Source organism: Zonotrichia albicollis, chromosome 14 (genome assembly GCF_047830755.1).
Source record: "Zonotrichia albicollis isolate bZonAlb1 chromosome 14, bZonAlb1.hap1, whole genome shotgun sequence".
Lineage (NCBI taxonomy): Eukaryota > Metazoa > Chordata > Aves > Passeriformes > Passerellidae > Zonotrichia > Zonotrichia albicollis.
In genome coordinates, this window is record NC_133832.1 from 12,970,949 (window position 1) to 12,985,608 (window position 14,660).

At 37.8% G+C, this 14,660-nt stretch overlaps 1 protein-coding gene across 7 annotated transcripts in view; it reads left to right on the forward strand.

The window, feature by feature from the left end:
• Positions 1-14,660, forward strand: part of KLHL13 (kelch like family member 13) — a 76,423-nt gene that overhangs the window by 43,190 nt on the left and 18,573 nt on the right. For all 7 annotated transcript variants that reach the window (XM_074551810.1, XM_074551812.1, XM_074551811.1 and 4 more), the window contains 2 exons: positions 13,122-13,263; positions 14,462-14,594. In XM_074551810.1, the coding sequence (XP_074407911.1) occupies positions 13,122-13,263; positions 14,462-14,594 (275 nt within the window). The remainder of the gene's footprint in view (positions 1-13,121; positions 13,264-14,461; positions 14,595-14,660) is intronic.

The following is a 14,660-nucleotide window of genomic DNA, read 5'->3' on the forward strand; positions in this document are numbered from 1 at the left end:
GTGGTGTTAATTTGTAGAGCTGATCTTGAAATAACAAGCTTTGAGGCTGGCAGGCTTTCTATATAGTGTATATGTGAACGTTTTCTTCTCCTGACTATTTCATTTGGAAATTGAGCTTGAAATCACCTGCTGTATTGTATTGCACTTTTGTTCGTGTGAGTTCTTGTAGAGGTGAAATCATCCTGCTTTGGTCTTGTTTTATTCCTTAAAGTCTTAGCCTTAATACAAATTGAATGTCTTCATAAAAAGTTACAATAAAAGCTTATAAAATAAATTTGAATCATTCATATCTGAATACTTACGTAGTTATACAGGTTGTCAGTGTAAAGTAGCTTCACAATGTGCCTTTGTCTTGCCAAATCCTGATGCAGCTTTTGTTCACCTTTTGTTGCTGTGAGTTCTATGTTAGCATATACAGGTGGCTTTTTTTCTTTCCCTGAAATAAAACTAAGCTCAGGGTACTGAATTCCTTCTGCTTTATTTAAGGAAGCAGCTCTTCCAAACAGAGGAAGAGTTGCTTTAAAATTCACAGGTAGCAGTGTAGGTGACTTTTCTATCTGGAAATTGCTGTAAAGGCTACTATTTTCCAATAGAATTCCTGCCTAATACCTACAATATTAGTACTTTTAAGCTTGTATTGTCTGCTTACAGATAGGCTTTTGCTACAGCTACAGTAGGTACAAGATGTAAGAGAGAGGTGCACAGGTCCTCTAAATGTATTTTTAATTGTTGCTGAGCGTGGCATTGTTATGGTGGGGCTGAAAGGATGCAGCGCCATGTGCAGGGTCACTATTGTTCTCAGGAACAGAAAGGTGGGGAACCAACCTGCCTGTACAAAACCTCTGCTTTTGAGATTAATTCATCTATGGCAAGGTGTGGATGTGCTTCAGGGTTTTTATGGGAAGCATCAAATATACTTAAGGCTACCAAAAGGGAAGCTGTTTCCTATAAATTGCTACCTATTCTGAGTTGTTAAAAATATGACTTAAATATAAGGAAAGTATCAAGATAGTAAGAGTTGTGAGACATTTGAACCTATTTCAGGGAAACAGTGTCATTAGTGTTTTATCTTATGCTGTTGTTTTTAAACTGTAGTGGTCTTAAATGCAAGAAAAATCAGAACTAGCCCAGTCTGATGTCTCTGCTGCTGAGAGGGAGCATTTCTTTTGTGTGTTGCCTTTAAAGTGCTAATCTTAGCCCTGAGAATGCTCCAGCCTTTGTGATGGGGATCGTGTGGCTGATTATCTCAGTGTGTTGAAAGTACAAGCAGGTTTAGTGATCATGTTTAAACTATATGATGCTGAGCTTATGTGGAGCATGAGAAATATGTGATCAGCAGCCTTAATCATCTCTTGATAATGAGTCAATGTATCTCAATGTTTATGGAGACATTTCTTTATTGGCACACAGACTTGGCATTAGGAGGATTTGTATATCTAACACTAAAATTATTCATATATTTTATTATAAAGAATGAGAAACATTACAAAATGGCACCTACTTTATTAGGCAATATAATCAACTAATTAAAAAATCTTGGGTTGGCCAGTAAAGTAGGTGATCAGATTAATTACTTTCATTGTAGAGATAACAGTAAATTTGATACTGTTTTATATAATCTGATGCTTTTCATATTCATATTTATAACTTCTGTTGTAAATAGTACTCTGCACACTGGCAAAGAGTTTATGTTTTGAGTAAAGGGTTGAGGAATAAGTGGTGTGTGAAATGGAACATGTATTGATGTAAAATAAATGGCCATAAAGCTCTATAATTCACAGATGAACACTTTGTTCATATTTTGGATCTAGGGTATACAAAGGTATGATTGAGCTTTTAATCCCTTTGATACTTGACATCTAAATCTTACGAAATAAGGGGTTTAGTGTAGTTTGGAATGCAAAGTAGGAAGGTCTTAAAAGTGTTTTGTTTGGCCTTTTTTCCCTTGCATTTAAAATGAAATTCCAGTTTTTCAGGTTCTTCTAATGAAGTTGACCTTAGCTTTAAAAACTTCATCCTGCTTATGATTTACAAGCGACATATCTAGAGATTAAACTGATGATCAGGATGTATAGATTTTATTAGAGTTTTTTTGGGCTGTGTGCCCGATAGCTGAAGTCTGCCTTGGTTTCCCTGTCTCAAAATGCTGGGGCTGGTGATTGTGAGCAGGTTTGGCTTCTTGGCTGAAGCACCAGTGTACAAAGTGCCACTGCAAAGTGTTGGCTGTCCTGCAGCTGTGCAGGCTTAGCTCAGTGTCTGCTTGGGAAGTTTGTGGTAGCTGCTGATGGGGGAAGATGAGTGTGAAGAGATTGTCTCACAGAGTTCTGTGCTTTGGGGAACTTGTGGCTGGGCAGAAGCTGACATGAAGGACCTGCAGAAGCTGAGGTGGGATCAGTTTGTAGGTGAGGATGTGCTTCTGTCACTGGGAATTCTGCTTGGTTCGCAGGAGCTGGTGCCCCTTTCCTGGCAATGGGGAGGAGCAGCAGGGGCTTGCTGCCTCTTGGCTGGGGGATTTCTATACCACCAGTTATTTATTAGGGATATTTTCAGGACATCCTGACTGCAAAGAGGTAACTCTTCACGTTATACAGAGGGTGAAGGGATGAGGAAGGCACACCTTCCGTGGCTGCTGCTGAAACTGATCCAGAGTAGCTTGAACTTTGCCCAAGGTGGAGAGATCCAGTGACATTGCTTAGGGAAAATCAAGCACTATTAGACTTGGAAGACTGGCATGTGCCAATATCTGAAGGTGTAGTGCAGCTGGCTGAGTGCATGAGTTAGGAATGCAGCTGTGGGTACTTGCACACGCCTTTGTCAGGCTGCATTTTCTTTTGTGGCACTTATTTTGCTGGGGTTTAGAATATAGATGCTGTTTGTCAAACATTGTGAAAGCTGTTACAGCAAGTTTATGCACCACTAGTCAAATCATATTCATATTTGTGGTTGTGTTGACTGTGCAGAGAGACCTACGTGACTTCATATATTAGGTGGACAGTTTCAGCAAGGGAATAAGAGGAAAGGAGAAAGTGAATAGCACAGAGAGTGAATAACACTTGAAAAAGTGATGTCCCATGGCATCATGGCTGTTATTTAACATGACTGCCAAATGTTTAAAAACAAAAAGCAACAGTGACTGACATAAGCAGAAGTTAAGAATTAAAGCACTACTACAGTGAGGTGAGGAGTAGTCCTGAATTATATTTAACAGCTTTGAGGCATGAAGGAACATGGGTCCCACTTCTTGTTCATGGTGCCCGGTATCTCATGCATTAAGAACTAAGAGAATTCTTTCTTATTCACGCCGGTAATGTATTTTTTTTTAAATTGTGCACATCTTCCATTAATACAAATGGAAGAGATATTTTTGGAAACTCAGGAGATTAAAGTGCTATGATGAACATCTACAAAGAATTCAATAATGCAAAAATATTTTACAGAGGATTGTTCTGCTAAGGTTATGTCATGCAAGAATATTCTTAGCTGGTTTTTAGAAAGTTAAATGTTCAATTAAGTGATTTTAGTCACCTGCGTGCCAGTTTTAAAGATAAGTAAAATAAAAGCATTCTTATTTCAGAATAATCCACTTGTAATCTTAGTGCCTTCTATCCTTTCACATGGAATGGTATTAAATGGAAACTATCCTTTGCATGTGTTTTCATAAATTACTGACTAACATTAGGAGAAATAAACACATGTGATATTACAAATGTATTGTTATCAAAGGGTTTACTACAGAGTCTATCCTGAGTCGTGTGGTTATGAAATTCGTCTGATAGGAAATGCTTTGCTCTAATGGAAATCAGTTGCTTTGCAGAAAGGTAGAATAAATTCTTAATACTCTGGAGTATGCAGCATTAGTGTTAGCTGCTTATATTGGTTATACAGGTTAATGCTTTTGTGTCTTCTTCCAACAATCTGCTTTGCTCTACAATGAGCTTTTTGAATTTATCCTATCCAGTGATATATACTTAAATGGGAAAAGGTGTGTGTGTGTAATGCATCTGACCACTTGTGTTAGTTCTCTTTGGTGAGACCACCCTATATATGTATGCTGCCTTCAATGGTCATTTTTAGGAAATGAACCCTTTTGTTGGGCTCCTGAGCATTTGACAGGCTACTCAATATTCACACGCTCCTGTCTTCGGCAACATTTCTATTTTATGACATTGCTTCCTAGACATTTCAAACTTCAACATGTTGGAAGTCAATGTGCAGATCGCCTCAAATATGTTTTAAACTGATCTGACAATACATGCAAAAAGATGAACTGGGTGAGTGGGGAGTAGAAGGGGCTTGCATCATGTTAGTAGGAGGCTGCGTTTAATCCGAGAAATTTTGTGTATGGAGTTCTCCTTTGTGCCTGTTGGTATTTCTTCTGCTCTTTATATAATAGGTATTTCAATAGATTATTCTAAGTTTGAAATGTGAAATTTCATTGCTGTAATAAACTGAGAAAAATGAGAAAAAACCTCCAACTTGTTTATCATGAAGTCTCCCGGGCCTGCTGTTTTTTCTGAGGAGATTTTATAGGGGATGATGTGGCCTACAGGTCCCTAAAATTACACACTTCTCCTTACACAGCAGGATGTTGCAATATTGACATTGTGTTGTGACACGGTAAAACATCTTTATTGAATTATCCAGAATATGTTACTTAGCCTGTTCTGCCAGCATGTCAGTTCTGCCAGTTTTGTTGTTTTTGCCATTATTTCTTTGTCAAGGCAAAAAATCTTGTTCTCCAGTCACATTCTACTCATTGACTTTTCTAGTGTTAAGTGGTATTTTCTGTTGACATTTGGATGGGGCTACCTATGGATTTTCAAAAAAGGATTGGTGAATATTTGGGTTTTAAAATAATAGTTGCTTGTTCTAAATGGTAATAATTTGGTGTAATAATATGTAGCTATCACACTAAAGTGGAAGTGTGCATCTATGTTGCTGCTGTCCATTGTATCATTGATACAAAGATTGTATCGAAGTCTAAATTGCAATTGTGGTTTTTCATGGGATGAACAAGTCACATGCCCCTCTTATCTGGCGTGCATAGATCTAAATGTTTTATCACATAGGGGAAAAATATTTTACAATTGAAAGTAATTAATGGCCCTCTACAGACAGAGGGCAATACCGGAATGCTGAAACATCTGTGAGAAGTGACAGAGCAGGAGGAATGATAGATTAGGACCCAAACCTCAAAGTCAGAATCTTATTGACTTTTAAGGTATCAGAATTATTCTGACCATTATATAGGGGAAAAAACCTCTGACACTCTTGAGAGGAGTAGTTCCTTATTTGGTTACAGGAACACAGTGGGATATGTGGTCTTTGGCCAAATATTGAATGTGCAGGTGCCTCTTTAGCCTTAAATTTGTTTCTGAGGAGCCATTCTGTTAATTTACTCATTTTAATTTACTAATTTCTGTGTGTGGAAACTAAGGATACATGAGGTACAACTGTCATCTGCTGGTGCGTGCAGAATGGGTTTTGTGTTTTGTAATACACAGGATGTATTAAGCTGCCTGGTCAAAATTCTTATTTAACTCTTGGGTACTTAAGACCAATTAAAAAGAGCAGAAAATACATGCAGTGTTAGTCCAGCCTGAACTGTGAAACTCTGACTCTTCTATTTTACCTTTTTTAACATTAAGGGAATAAAATAGTTCTCCTTATGTAGAAAAGCCACAAAATATGTATTTCCTTGCTTTTTCTGTTTCTAATAGCAGGAATCAACAGACAAACTCCAAGTTTGGCAAAAAGTCATTAGTGAACTGTTTCTAATTTAGCATCATTAAACAATGCAAGTCTGCAGATTTAAGCTACGAATGGCTCAATGAATGCAAACCCTTTGTCAAACAGATAAATGTGGATGTGATGCTAAGGCTCCCAGAGAGATTAAATGCTGTTAGGAACAAAAGCTTTATAGCAGTGACTGAGCCAAATATTGCTTTGTTTTTGTGGAAAACAAATTTGAATTAACCAGCGGGCTGTAATTATGCTGCAAACAGCTTGAGACCTGTGATTGTTTGGTTGTTTAAGAAGGAGTTTTGAAGAGAATATTTTCTGTGTGCAAATTCTTGGGAAATCATACCTAAACAGTTGATGTTGCTCAGTCCTCTTCTGCTGGCTTTGTGGCAACTGATCTTCTGCTGGCCGTGGTCACAGTGTGGCCTTACAGGAAAGTGATACAAAAAGGTTTAAGTGATGTTGGGAGTGTCTTTGTTTCTGTGCTCTCCCACTTGCCATTGAGATCCACCAGTGCTGGGAACAGTGACGCTGTCTTCAATCACCTGAGTGTTTGTGGTAGCTCTCATAATTTCTGTTGATGTGAGCTTGTGGGCTTGGACACAATATGGTGATTTTATGTTGAAGTCCTAAGAGACTTGACTGTACTAAAAAAAAAAAAAAAAAAAAAAAAAAAGGAAGGAAAGGTTAAGGCTTGACATTTAAGTACTAATCTCCAAAATTTTGCTTCTAGAAATAGCTTCACCTGCAGCCTGACTGTGTTAAGCACATGTCATTGTCCCTGTCCCTCAGGTGAGGTTGTGGTTGTTGTTCCCTTGTAGCTTTGCTGCCTCTGCTGATGGTGCTGGCAGAGCTGCTCAGGCTCTGCTGCTCCGGTGCTGACTTTGCCTTCACCTTCTTCAGCTGGTCACTGCAGTGAGCATCCTGTGCTGTGAGAGTGTCAGAGCAGCAGGTGAGGCTGGAGCCCTGCCTGCCTCTGCCCATCACTGTGTGCCCACAAATGACCTTCTTCCTTTCTGCTGGATTTGGGGGCTTTGCAAGTGCTGTACCCTTATCTCCTGCTTCCCTTGGCCAGAGCCTTGTCAAAGTAAAAACCCACTTCTCACTGCTTTGGTCTATTGTATAGAGCCTGTTTTTATGTTCTCTTTTACAGAACACCCTCACTTTAGAGGAAAGGTGGAAAATGGGACATCTATTTGCTTTTTAATTTAAGAAACAGTAAGTTTTACTTTGTGACTTTCTCCTGGAGTGGAGATTGAAAAGAGCACAGTATGAAGTTACTAAGCAAATATTTTTAAATGTTCAGCTGTTACTGCTGCTCATCTAATCTATGAGAAAGATGAGGTGTAAAAAGTGAAATGTTAAAATATAAACATCAGAGCATTGTCCAAAGTGAGCAGTATTTGGCACTAGCTGCCATTAACTGTTTTAGGAGATTGCATTCACAGTAGTTAGAGTGCAGTGATAATTCACTTGAGGCAGAAGGTCTGTAAACTTCTGGTTGTGGTGGCCCCTTTCAAATGAACCTAATTAAATAGCATTTTGAAGAAAGTCAGTAGCGTGACAAATACAAGGTGTTTTTAGTTTCAGCAGCGGCCTCAAGTTCATCTAATAAAAATTTGGTCTTTAAACTGTCCAGTAAAAACAGTGACATCTGAAACCAGTAGTGTAGGACAACTGGTCAAAGTGATAAAGGAAAAAAAAGCATGATTCTCACTCCTAATGCAGTGTGTGTGTCACAGAGGTGATCCGTGCAGAGCAATTTAGGTCCTGCCTTCCAGTGTTGTTCTTGTGTTCATGCTCCATTTGGCTCTTGAGCAGCAGCAGTGGCAGCTCCTGTGTGCCCCAAAGCCAGAGCTGGTGTCTGAACCTGCTCCTTGGTCTGTGGACAGGAGTTAACTTGCTATGGCAACCCACTGGCACAAAAATGACCTTTTCTCTTCCTTTTCTCTCCTAGCTGGAGTCGTGTGTCTGTTTTAAAATGTGAACTTGCATTTCCTATAGAAATTTTTTGTAATAAGAAACCATTAGCAGTTGATAAAAGCTGGTTAGTTTTCCTGGGTTCCTGATACCATAAAAGAATTAAATTAGAAATTCTTGATAAAAGGTAGTAATAAAAGGAAGTTATGTTATTTTAGGGGAGGACAAGTATAAAAGTAACTTCTTTGCCTGAATAAAGGATTTCTTGAAATTGTATGAGTAGAAGATATGGAATGGAAATGTGAAATACCACAATTGCATAATTTTTTCATCTACATTATGCTAATATTTGAATTTCTTAAAAAATATGATGAGATTTTCTTTAATACAATGCTGCCCTATCAGTTCTGCTTACTGAGCTCCAAAGTGGCCAGGTACTTTGTTAAGGAATTCCTAAATTCATTACTCAGGAAGTTGGAACACCTGTTCATAATGAGAAGACAGCAATATAGACAATAATTTTGGGGTTTTTTGAAGACTAAGCTTACTTAAATACTCTTTAGCAGATTATGCATACAAAGTAAAAAATTACTTGTATTTTTCTGGCCTTTTAATTAATAGGCTCATTAATGAATTACATGCATATGTGCATGTGTAGGATAGCCCTGGGATGTACCAGGTGGTTTTTTTTTTGGTTTTTTTTTTGTTTGTTTGTTTTTTTTTTTGTTTGTTTTGATAGGTCATAAAATCATAAAGATTTGGCCTGCAATAAGAATAACCTAATATGAAATTGCAATCTCTGTCTTTGTTTCCTGATAAATACCAGAATCCTGGCACATGCCAGGGGTGATTGCAGCAGAAGCCATTTTACCAGTGACCAGAACACTTGTGGTCATGGTTCATTGAACAGTAATTTGACAGAGAAAATAAGGTTATAGTCCTTTCAAAAATGAGCTATTGAGCTTCACCAAATTAAGAACTCGCTCTCTGGCCAATCTGGCTTTGGCAAAGCTTTTACTGAGTTATGTAAAGACTGGGTTTTAAATAAATTGGAGAACATGTACTCTAAAATATCTGTAGCTGTAGGCTGATCTCCTTACTTTGTTTTCAAAGAGTTTCTACAATAGTCTGAGAAATAGATGAATGGATTACTGATGGAAATGAAAAAATCCCAATAATATTCTTAGTTGCCTTGTTCCTGTTGCATTAGAATAGACTCAACTACTTCTGAAGAAAATGTCTGAATATTGGTTTATTTCATTTGTCCCACTAAGCTCTACAAAATGGAACTGCATGATTTGAATATTCTATTTGGGAATAAAATCTATCGCAATTTTCCAGGATCTTTGCTTATCATCACCTGGATGCCTCTGAACTGTTTTAACAGGTTAATACTTGCTAAGTGGTTTAGAAAGCAATTTGCCTCTGTGAATCACATTGTAACTCCAGCCAGTGAAATCTGTCAGTATTTGCTGGAAAGTTAAAGCATGTTAATATCTATATAATGAACACTCTGTATTTCATCACTCCAAAAATATCTGTTGTAAGTCCTTGGAGGATTAACTTGGAGTCATGAGAAAAGCACATTTGGCTGTAGCCTCTAGGAAAAAACTGTGCTGTACTTGAAAGAATCAACATGTGGTTAGAAAGAAAATTCTGATTCAACCTAGTTTGTGATAGCAACTAATTAACCTCTGGCACCTCTCTCTGAGCTGCAAGCCACTGCTTCCCAGAGGTTGCAGAAAGTCAGGCAGCTCCTGTGCCTTCCTCTTGCAGTGTTAATATTCATTTCACATTCATCTCCAACATTCTTTTGGCTAACTATTGTAATGTTCAACCCTCTCCAGACCAAGTGTGTGTGTTGAAGGTGATTTTAACATCTACATTTAGAGCAGCTTGTGGTGAATTGTCACTACATGTGACTGTAGTTTTAACTTCTTTTAACTTTTGTTTCCTGACTCTTTAAAACTCCGGTTAAAAATAGTACTGCTGTACTTCTTGTTTAATGATTTCTATTGATTAGAACAATAGAATTAATTAGAAAGTGAATTAACTTTCTCCTTTGGTAGTATGCTTAATTGTGATATACTGTACTTAAAGTAAAAAAAAAAAAATCAATATGTTTATCTTCATTACTGGTGAGTTAATGATAGTGCTTAGTAGACCTGTGTTGATAAATGTAAATAATGCCTTTCGTAAGTGTCCAAACAAGACAGATGTACTTACTGTGGTTTTGTTGGGAAGTCAGTTGGACATTCAGCTCACTTCCCATCTGTTCTGGGTGTGAATGGCAGAGTTATTTCTGAATCTTAATGTTACAGCCCCTGCAACAGAAGCTACGTTCTGAATACTTAAGATTTTGTTGCAGGGTATGTGATGCAATGCTTGGGTTTTGCTTTTTGTGTATTGCAGTTTACACAGAGCTAAAGCACTGTTGTAGTTTCATTTTGTCTAACAAAGCCAAGTTCTTGGTGGTGTGTGGAGATAAATGCTGAGCTGCTACCAAGCCAGTGACAAAGGCAGAATTTGTGGTCACTCTGGGAGTGATCTTTCCCTCTTGGTGAATGTCACAGGGCTGGCATTCAGGGGATCAGTGCCTTATTGCCAGGTGTTATTGCTGACTTGCTTTGGAACTTCTGCCAAACCCAGCTCCTGAATGTCACTTTCTGCAGAAAGGAAAGGGTGCTCAGCCCTCCAGAACTGTTAAGCTGTAGTGGTGTATTTAACAACAGCAAAGCAAACAAAAAATCCCCAAGTCCTCACAAAGAAGCAAAAACCCCACCTCACAATTTTTTTTTTGGTCATAGTTGTTTAGGTACAAGCCAAACTCTATGTAGGATTAATATAATCTACTTGTCTTTATTCACACAGAATCAGCCAAGTTAATTTTTAGGACTAGAATTATAAAAGTTATACTCTGGTGAATTTTCACAGGGTGGAATTTGCAGTTTTTAATGCTTCATTCACAGGTGCAAGTTTCTGTCCATACATAACAGCAAATGTAGAAGAGAAATAGTGAAAATCTTTTCTGCAGAAGAGCTTCAGGTGGTGAACTGCTGAGCTTGTGTGTGATAGAGAACTGCTGATTATATATTGAAAATCAGGTAGAGAACTGCTTATGGCCACACAAGGCATGTCAAATGTCTAATTTTAGATATTGCAAGTATTTTAATATTTATTATATCCTCTGTGTTGACTGTGCAGTTTTAACAAGGCATTGTGTTCTATGGAGGATAACCTGTAGAGAACAGAGCTATGGGAAGTTGTGTGTCATGTTCAGAAAAATGCTTCCATTATTCCAGCTGTCCTTGGAATAAATGAATCATGCTCAAGGTCTTTGCCTTCATTTGTAAAACGTATGAATTATGCTGTCTGTCAGGAAGTCAAGCAGTGATGTGGCAAACATGGTAAAAAGCCCACTCCAAACAGCCAAGGATGTTGGTTTACTTGTCTGTTTCTTTTCATAATGATTTTAAATGATATGTTCACTTTCTATTTTCTTCTGAGTTCAGAGAAGTATTTTAAATACTCCTTCATGTAACTTGTATCTGATCTGACATTTTGGGAAGATGCTTCAAGAGCAAAGAGTCAGATTCATGCTTGTTGAATCTGTTGTTCTTCACGCCCACGCTTGCAAGTCTCCCCACATTATTTTGTATTTCTTCTCAGGAAGACAAGTACAAATTTAGAGTGGATGTCCTTTGAAATTATGTGAGACTCTTGCTTCCATGGGATTGTATGAAAACTGAAATAAACAGAAATCACCAAACCCAAAACACCCTAGAACTGAGTGAACAAAAATATTTTGGGTTGTGAGCCAGCAACTGCTTGCTGCTCTGTTGCATAGTTGTTTGTTGGATGCAGAGATAGTTTGGAGAGCCTTTTTGAAGGTATACCCTGTAAGCTTTATTAAATGACTCTGGATTTGTTTTATAAAATAGAGATAATTGTGTTTCAAAAATAGCACAAATCTTGCATGCTGCAGTTCATCCGCATTAGTTTATTCAGCTGAGTACATTAGAAGTCACAGCTGCTCAGATGTACCCTTGTTCCTACAATGTTATGTCTGTGTGCCTAAAATCTCACTGTTTCAAACCCATGTACTCTGTTGAATGGTGAATTTGTTTTGAATATGTTTTTGTAGCTGACCTTTTGTACTCATGGCTTTGAACAAGGCACTTCAATGCTATGAGGGTAATATCTGAGTTTCAGAAAGTGCTCTACGTGGTCTTTGTACCCGAAGGAGGTGGGGGTAAATGTTTTTCAAAAAAAAGAAATTATGAAAATTATTTTTCTTCCACAAATTACAGATTTTTCCTTTTGATTTATGATCACATAGTGATCGTAACCAAACTGGGGAAAAGGAGGGGTATTTAAGCACATTCTTGTTACTTAAAGTAATTTCTGAAACTAGTTTGAAGGCCAATGTTTTAACCTGCATGTTTAAAATTTGGAAAACTTTCTGCATCTGAAATTTGCAGTAATTATGTCAAAGAGCTATAAATCTTTTTTGAGATATGGAAATACTTGATTAAAAATGGAGATGCCCTCTTCTGTAGATTTATAGCTTATGTTTGCTAATTAAAATTGTGTACATATTCATTAGACCTCTATACAGGCTCATAGGTAGAACATTAAATCACAGAAATTACAGAAACTAGTTGTTAATATTTCTGTAGAAGAATTTTATTAACATTGTATAATAATTACAGGTTAGCCTAGTTAGGCTCTCAGATGTAACCTAATTTATATCTGAAGATTAAAATAGTAGGCTAATAACACTGCAGTAATTCTTTAACAATTCTACCTAAAATTAGCTTGTCCTGTCTAGATTTGGACAGTAATTGCTTGGAATCACATCTTAAATTAAAATTATGAAGTGTTTGCCTGGACAGTAGCAGAATACTGGATATCATAGCCTGAAGAAGTTCTAATTGTGTGTTTCTAAAAGCAGGTTAAAAACTCCAACTGCAGCTTGAAACTCCATGATCTATATTTTCTATTATAAATAGTCATGTGTGGATGAGGTAATGCAAGCTGCAAGAATGAAAATACTTTTTTTTAATATTACACTTAGAGTTTCAATGTTTCACCAGTTTGGCAAGGAAAAGCTAAGATGCTTAATTTTGGAAACCAGGTGAAACCTCTATAAACATCCTACAACACTGGATTGTAGAAATAACAGTGTTCAAGTGTCTAAATCAGGGAGCTGGGGATGGAAGGAAAAGGAAAAACTTACAATCAAAAAAGCAGTTATGCCTTTTTAGAGACTGTTAACCCTTCACTTTCTTGAATTAGCTGAAGGAAACCACTAAGGACTGCTTCTGTTGCCTGCTGATTTTTTTTCCTGTAGCCCCCGTGCTGTTACATTTCATCCCAGAAGACTGTGGGTTTAAAACAAAAGATCACTGAATGAAAATGACTTTGGTGTTGAGGTTTCTCTGTTCCAATTCCCTTAGATCCCTGGTGGAAGAGGAGGATCCTCATATGAAAGTATCTCTTGGCAGCAGCGATATGGGCGTCTCTGCCCACCTGCAGTCTTCGAAGACAGGAACCACCAGGTTTTTCACCAGCAATACTCACAGTTCTGTGGTGTTACAGGTAATGAAATATTCTCATCCTGTATTGAGCTGTACTGAGATTTTTGGCTGCTCTAAACAATCTGTCCACTCAATAGATTTCATTAGTCTAGTAATTCCTATAGTCTCAAAAACACTCATGTTCTTGGACTGTCAATGCCTGCAAGCAAACATGGCTTGGGATTTGCTTTCCTGTGAGATAGAGGTTCAACTTTTAGCAGCAGCTTGGGAAAAAACCTGGCCTTCTCCTGGGGTCATATCCCAGTCCACTCTCAAATTCTAAGAGGTAACAACATTTAAACTCTGTTGTGACAGCTGTATGAAAGAAGCTCAATTAAATATAATAATTTAATTACATTAGACATGTCCCTAAGAGGCAGAGCCCTACCAGGTTTGGTGTAATGCCCTGTGCTGGGTCTGACTATGGCAGTACTGTGTGGTAGAACATCCATAGAGACAATAATTACATTCTTGCTAGTATTAGAAAAATACCAGTTCAAAGGAAAATGGTTTATGTTTGTGTTTCTGTTCCACGGTGAATGAATGAGCAGAGTATTTCATCCATCCTCCAGTATACACAACCAGGAACATCTTGGGAAGAAATCTTGCTCTAGGATGCCACTGTAGATGATTTTATTTTTTATTACAGTTAGATGTTATAAGTAATTCAGAGATCAGATGTATAATGGGGGCTTATTTTGGGGTTTTTAGCATGTCAGCTTTGGTAACAAATTTGATAAGCATAGAACCAGGTAATTACTTTCCTTTCAGGTCGCAGAATTTTGCAGCCTGTTAGGCTGCAAACCCCTTAAATTGCTGTGGAACAGAATTATATCTAGAATGCAGATGTGACCAGAAGGGGTAGGTCCAAAACAGGTAGCAGTCCCTCCCTGAAACAGCTGCTATGGTGAAAGCTTACAAAATAAACTCCTTTCTGAAAATAACTTAATTATTTGAATAGAACTACTTTCCAAGGCCTGGTGTACTTGGCATTCATCAGCTGTATCTGGAAAATAATGATTATTCTGCTTGTCTTCAATGAATACTAATCATTGAACATATTACAGATAATGGTTTTAAGATGACAAATGATTTGTCACTTTTTTGGACCTACACCTCACATGTACATGAAATGAAATAAATATTTACCTAAGGGAAAGAAGAGATTCCTGCTGTTCTCCCAAATCCAAGGGATGCTTTGCATTGTGCTTTTCCTGCAGGGCTTTGACCAGCTGCGGGTGGAAGGTTTGCTCTGTGACGTGACGCTCGTTCCTGGAGATGGTGATGAGGTGTTCCCTGTGCACAGAGCAATGATGGCTTCTGCGAGTGATTACTTCAAGGCCATGTTCACAGGTGGTGTTTTTATTAAAGCCATGTCTGTCTCCAATTTGCTGCTCCAAATTGCTCTAATTCAGACAC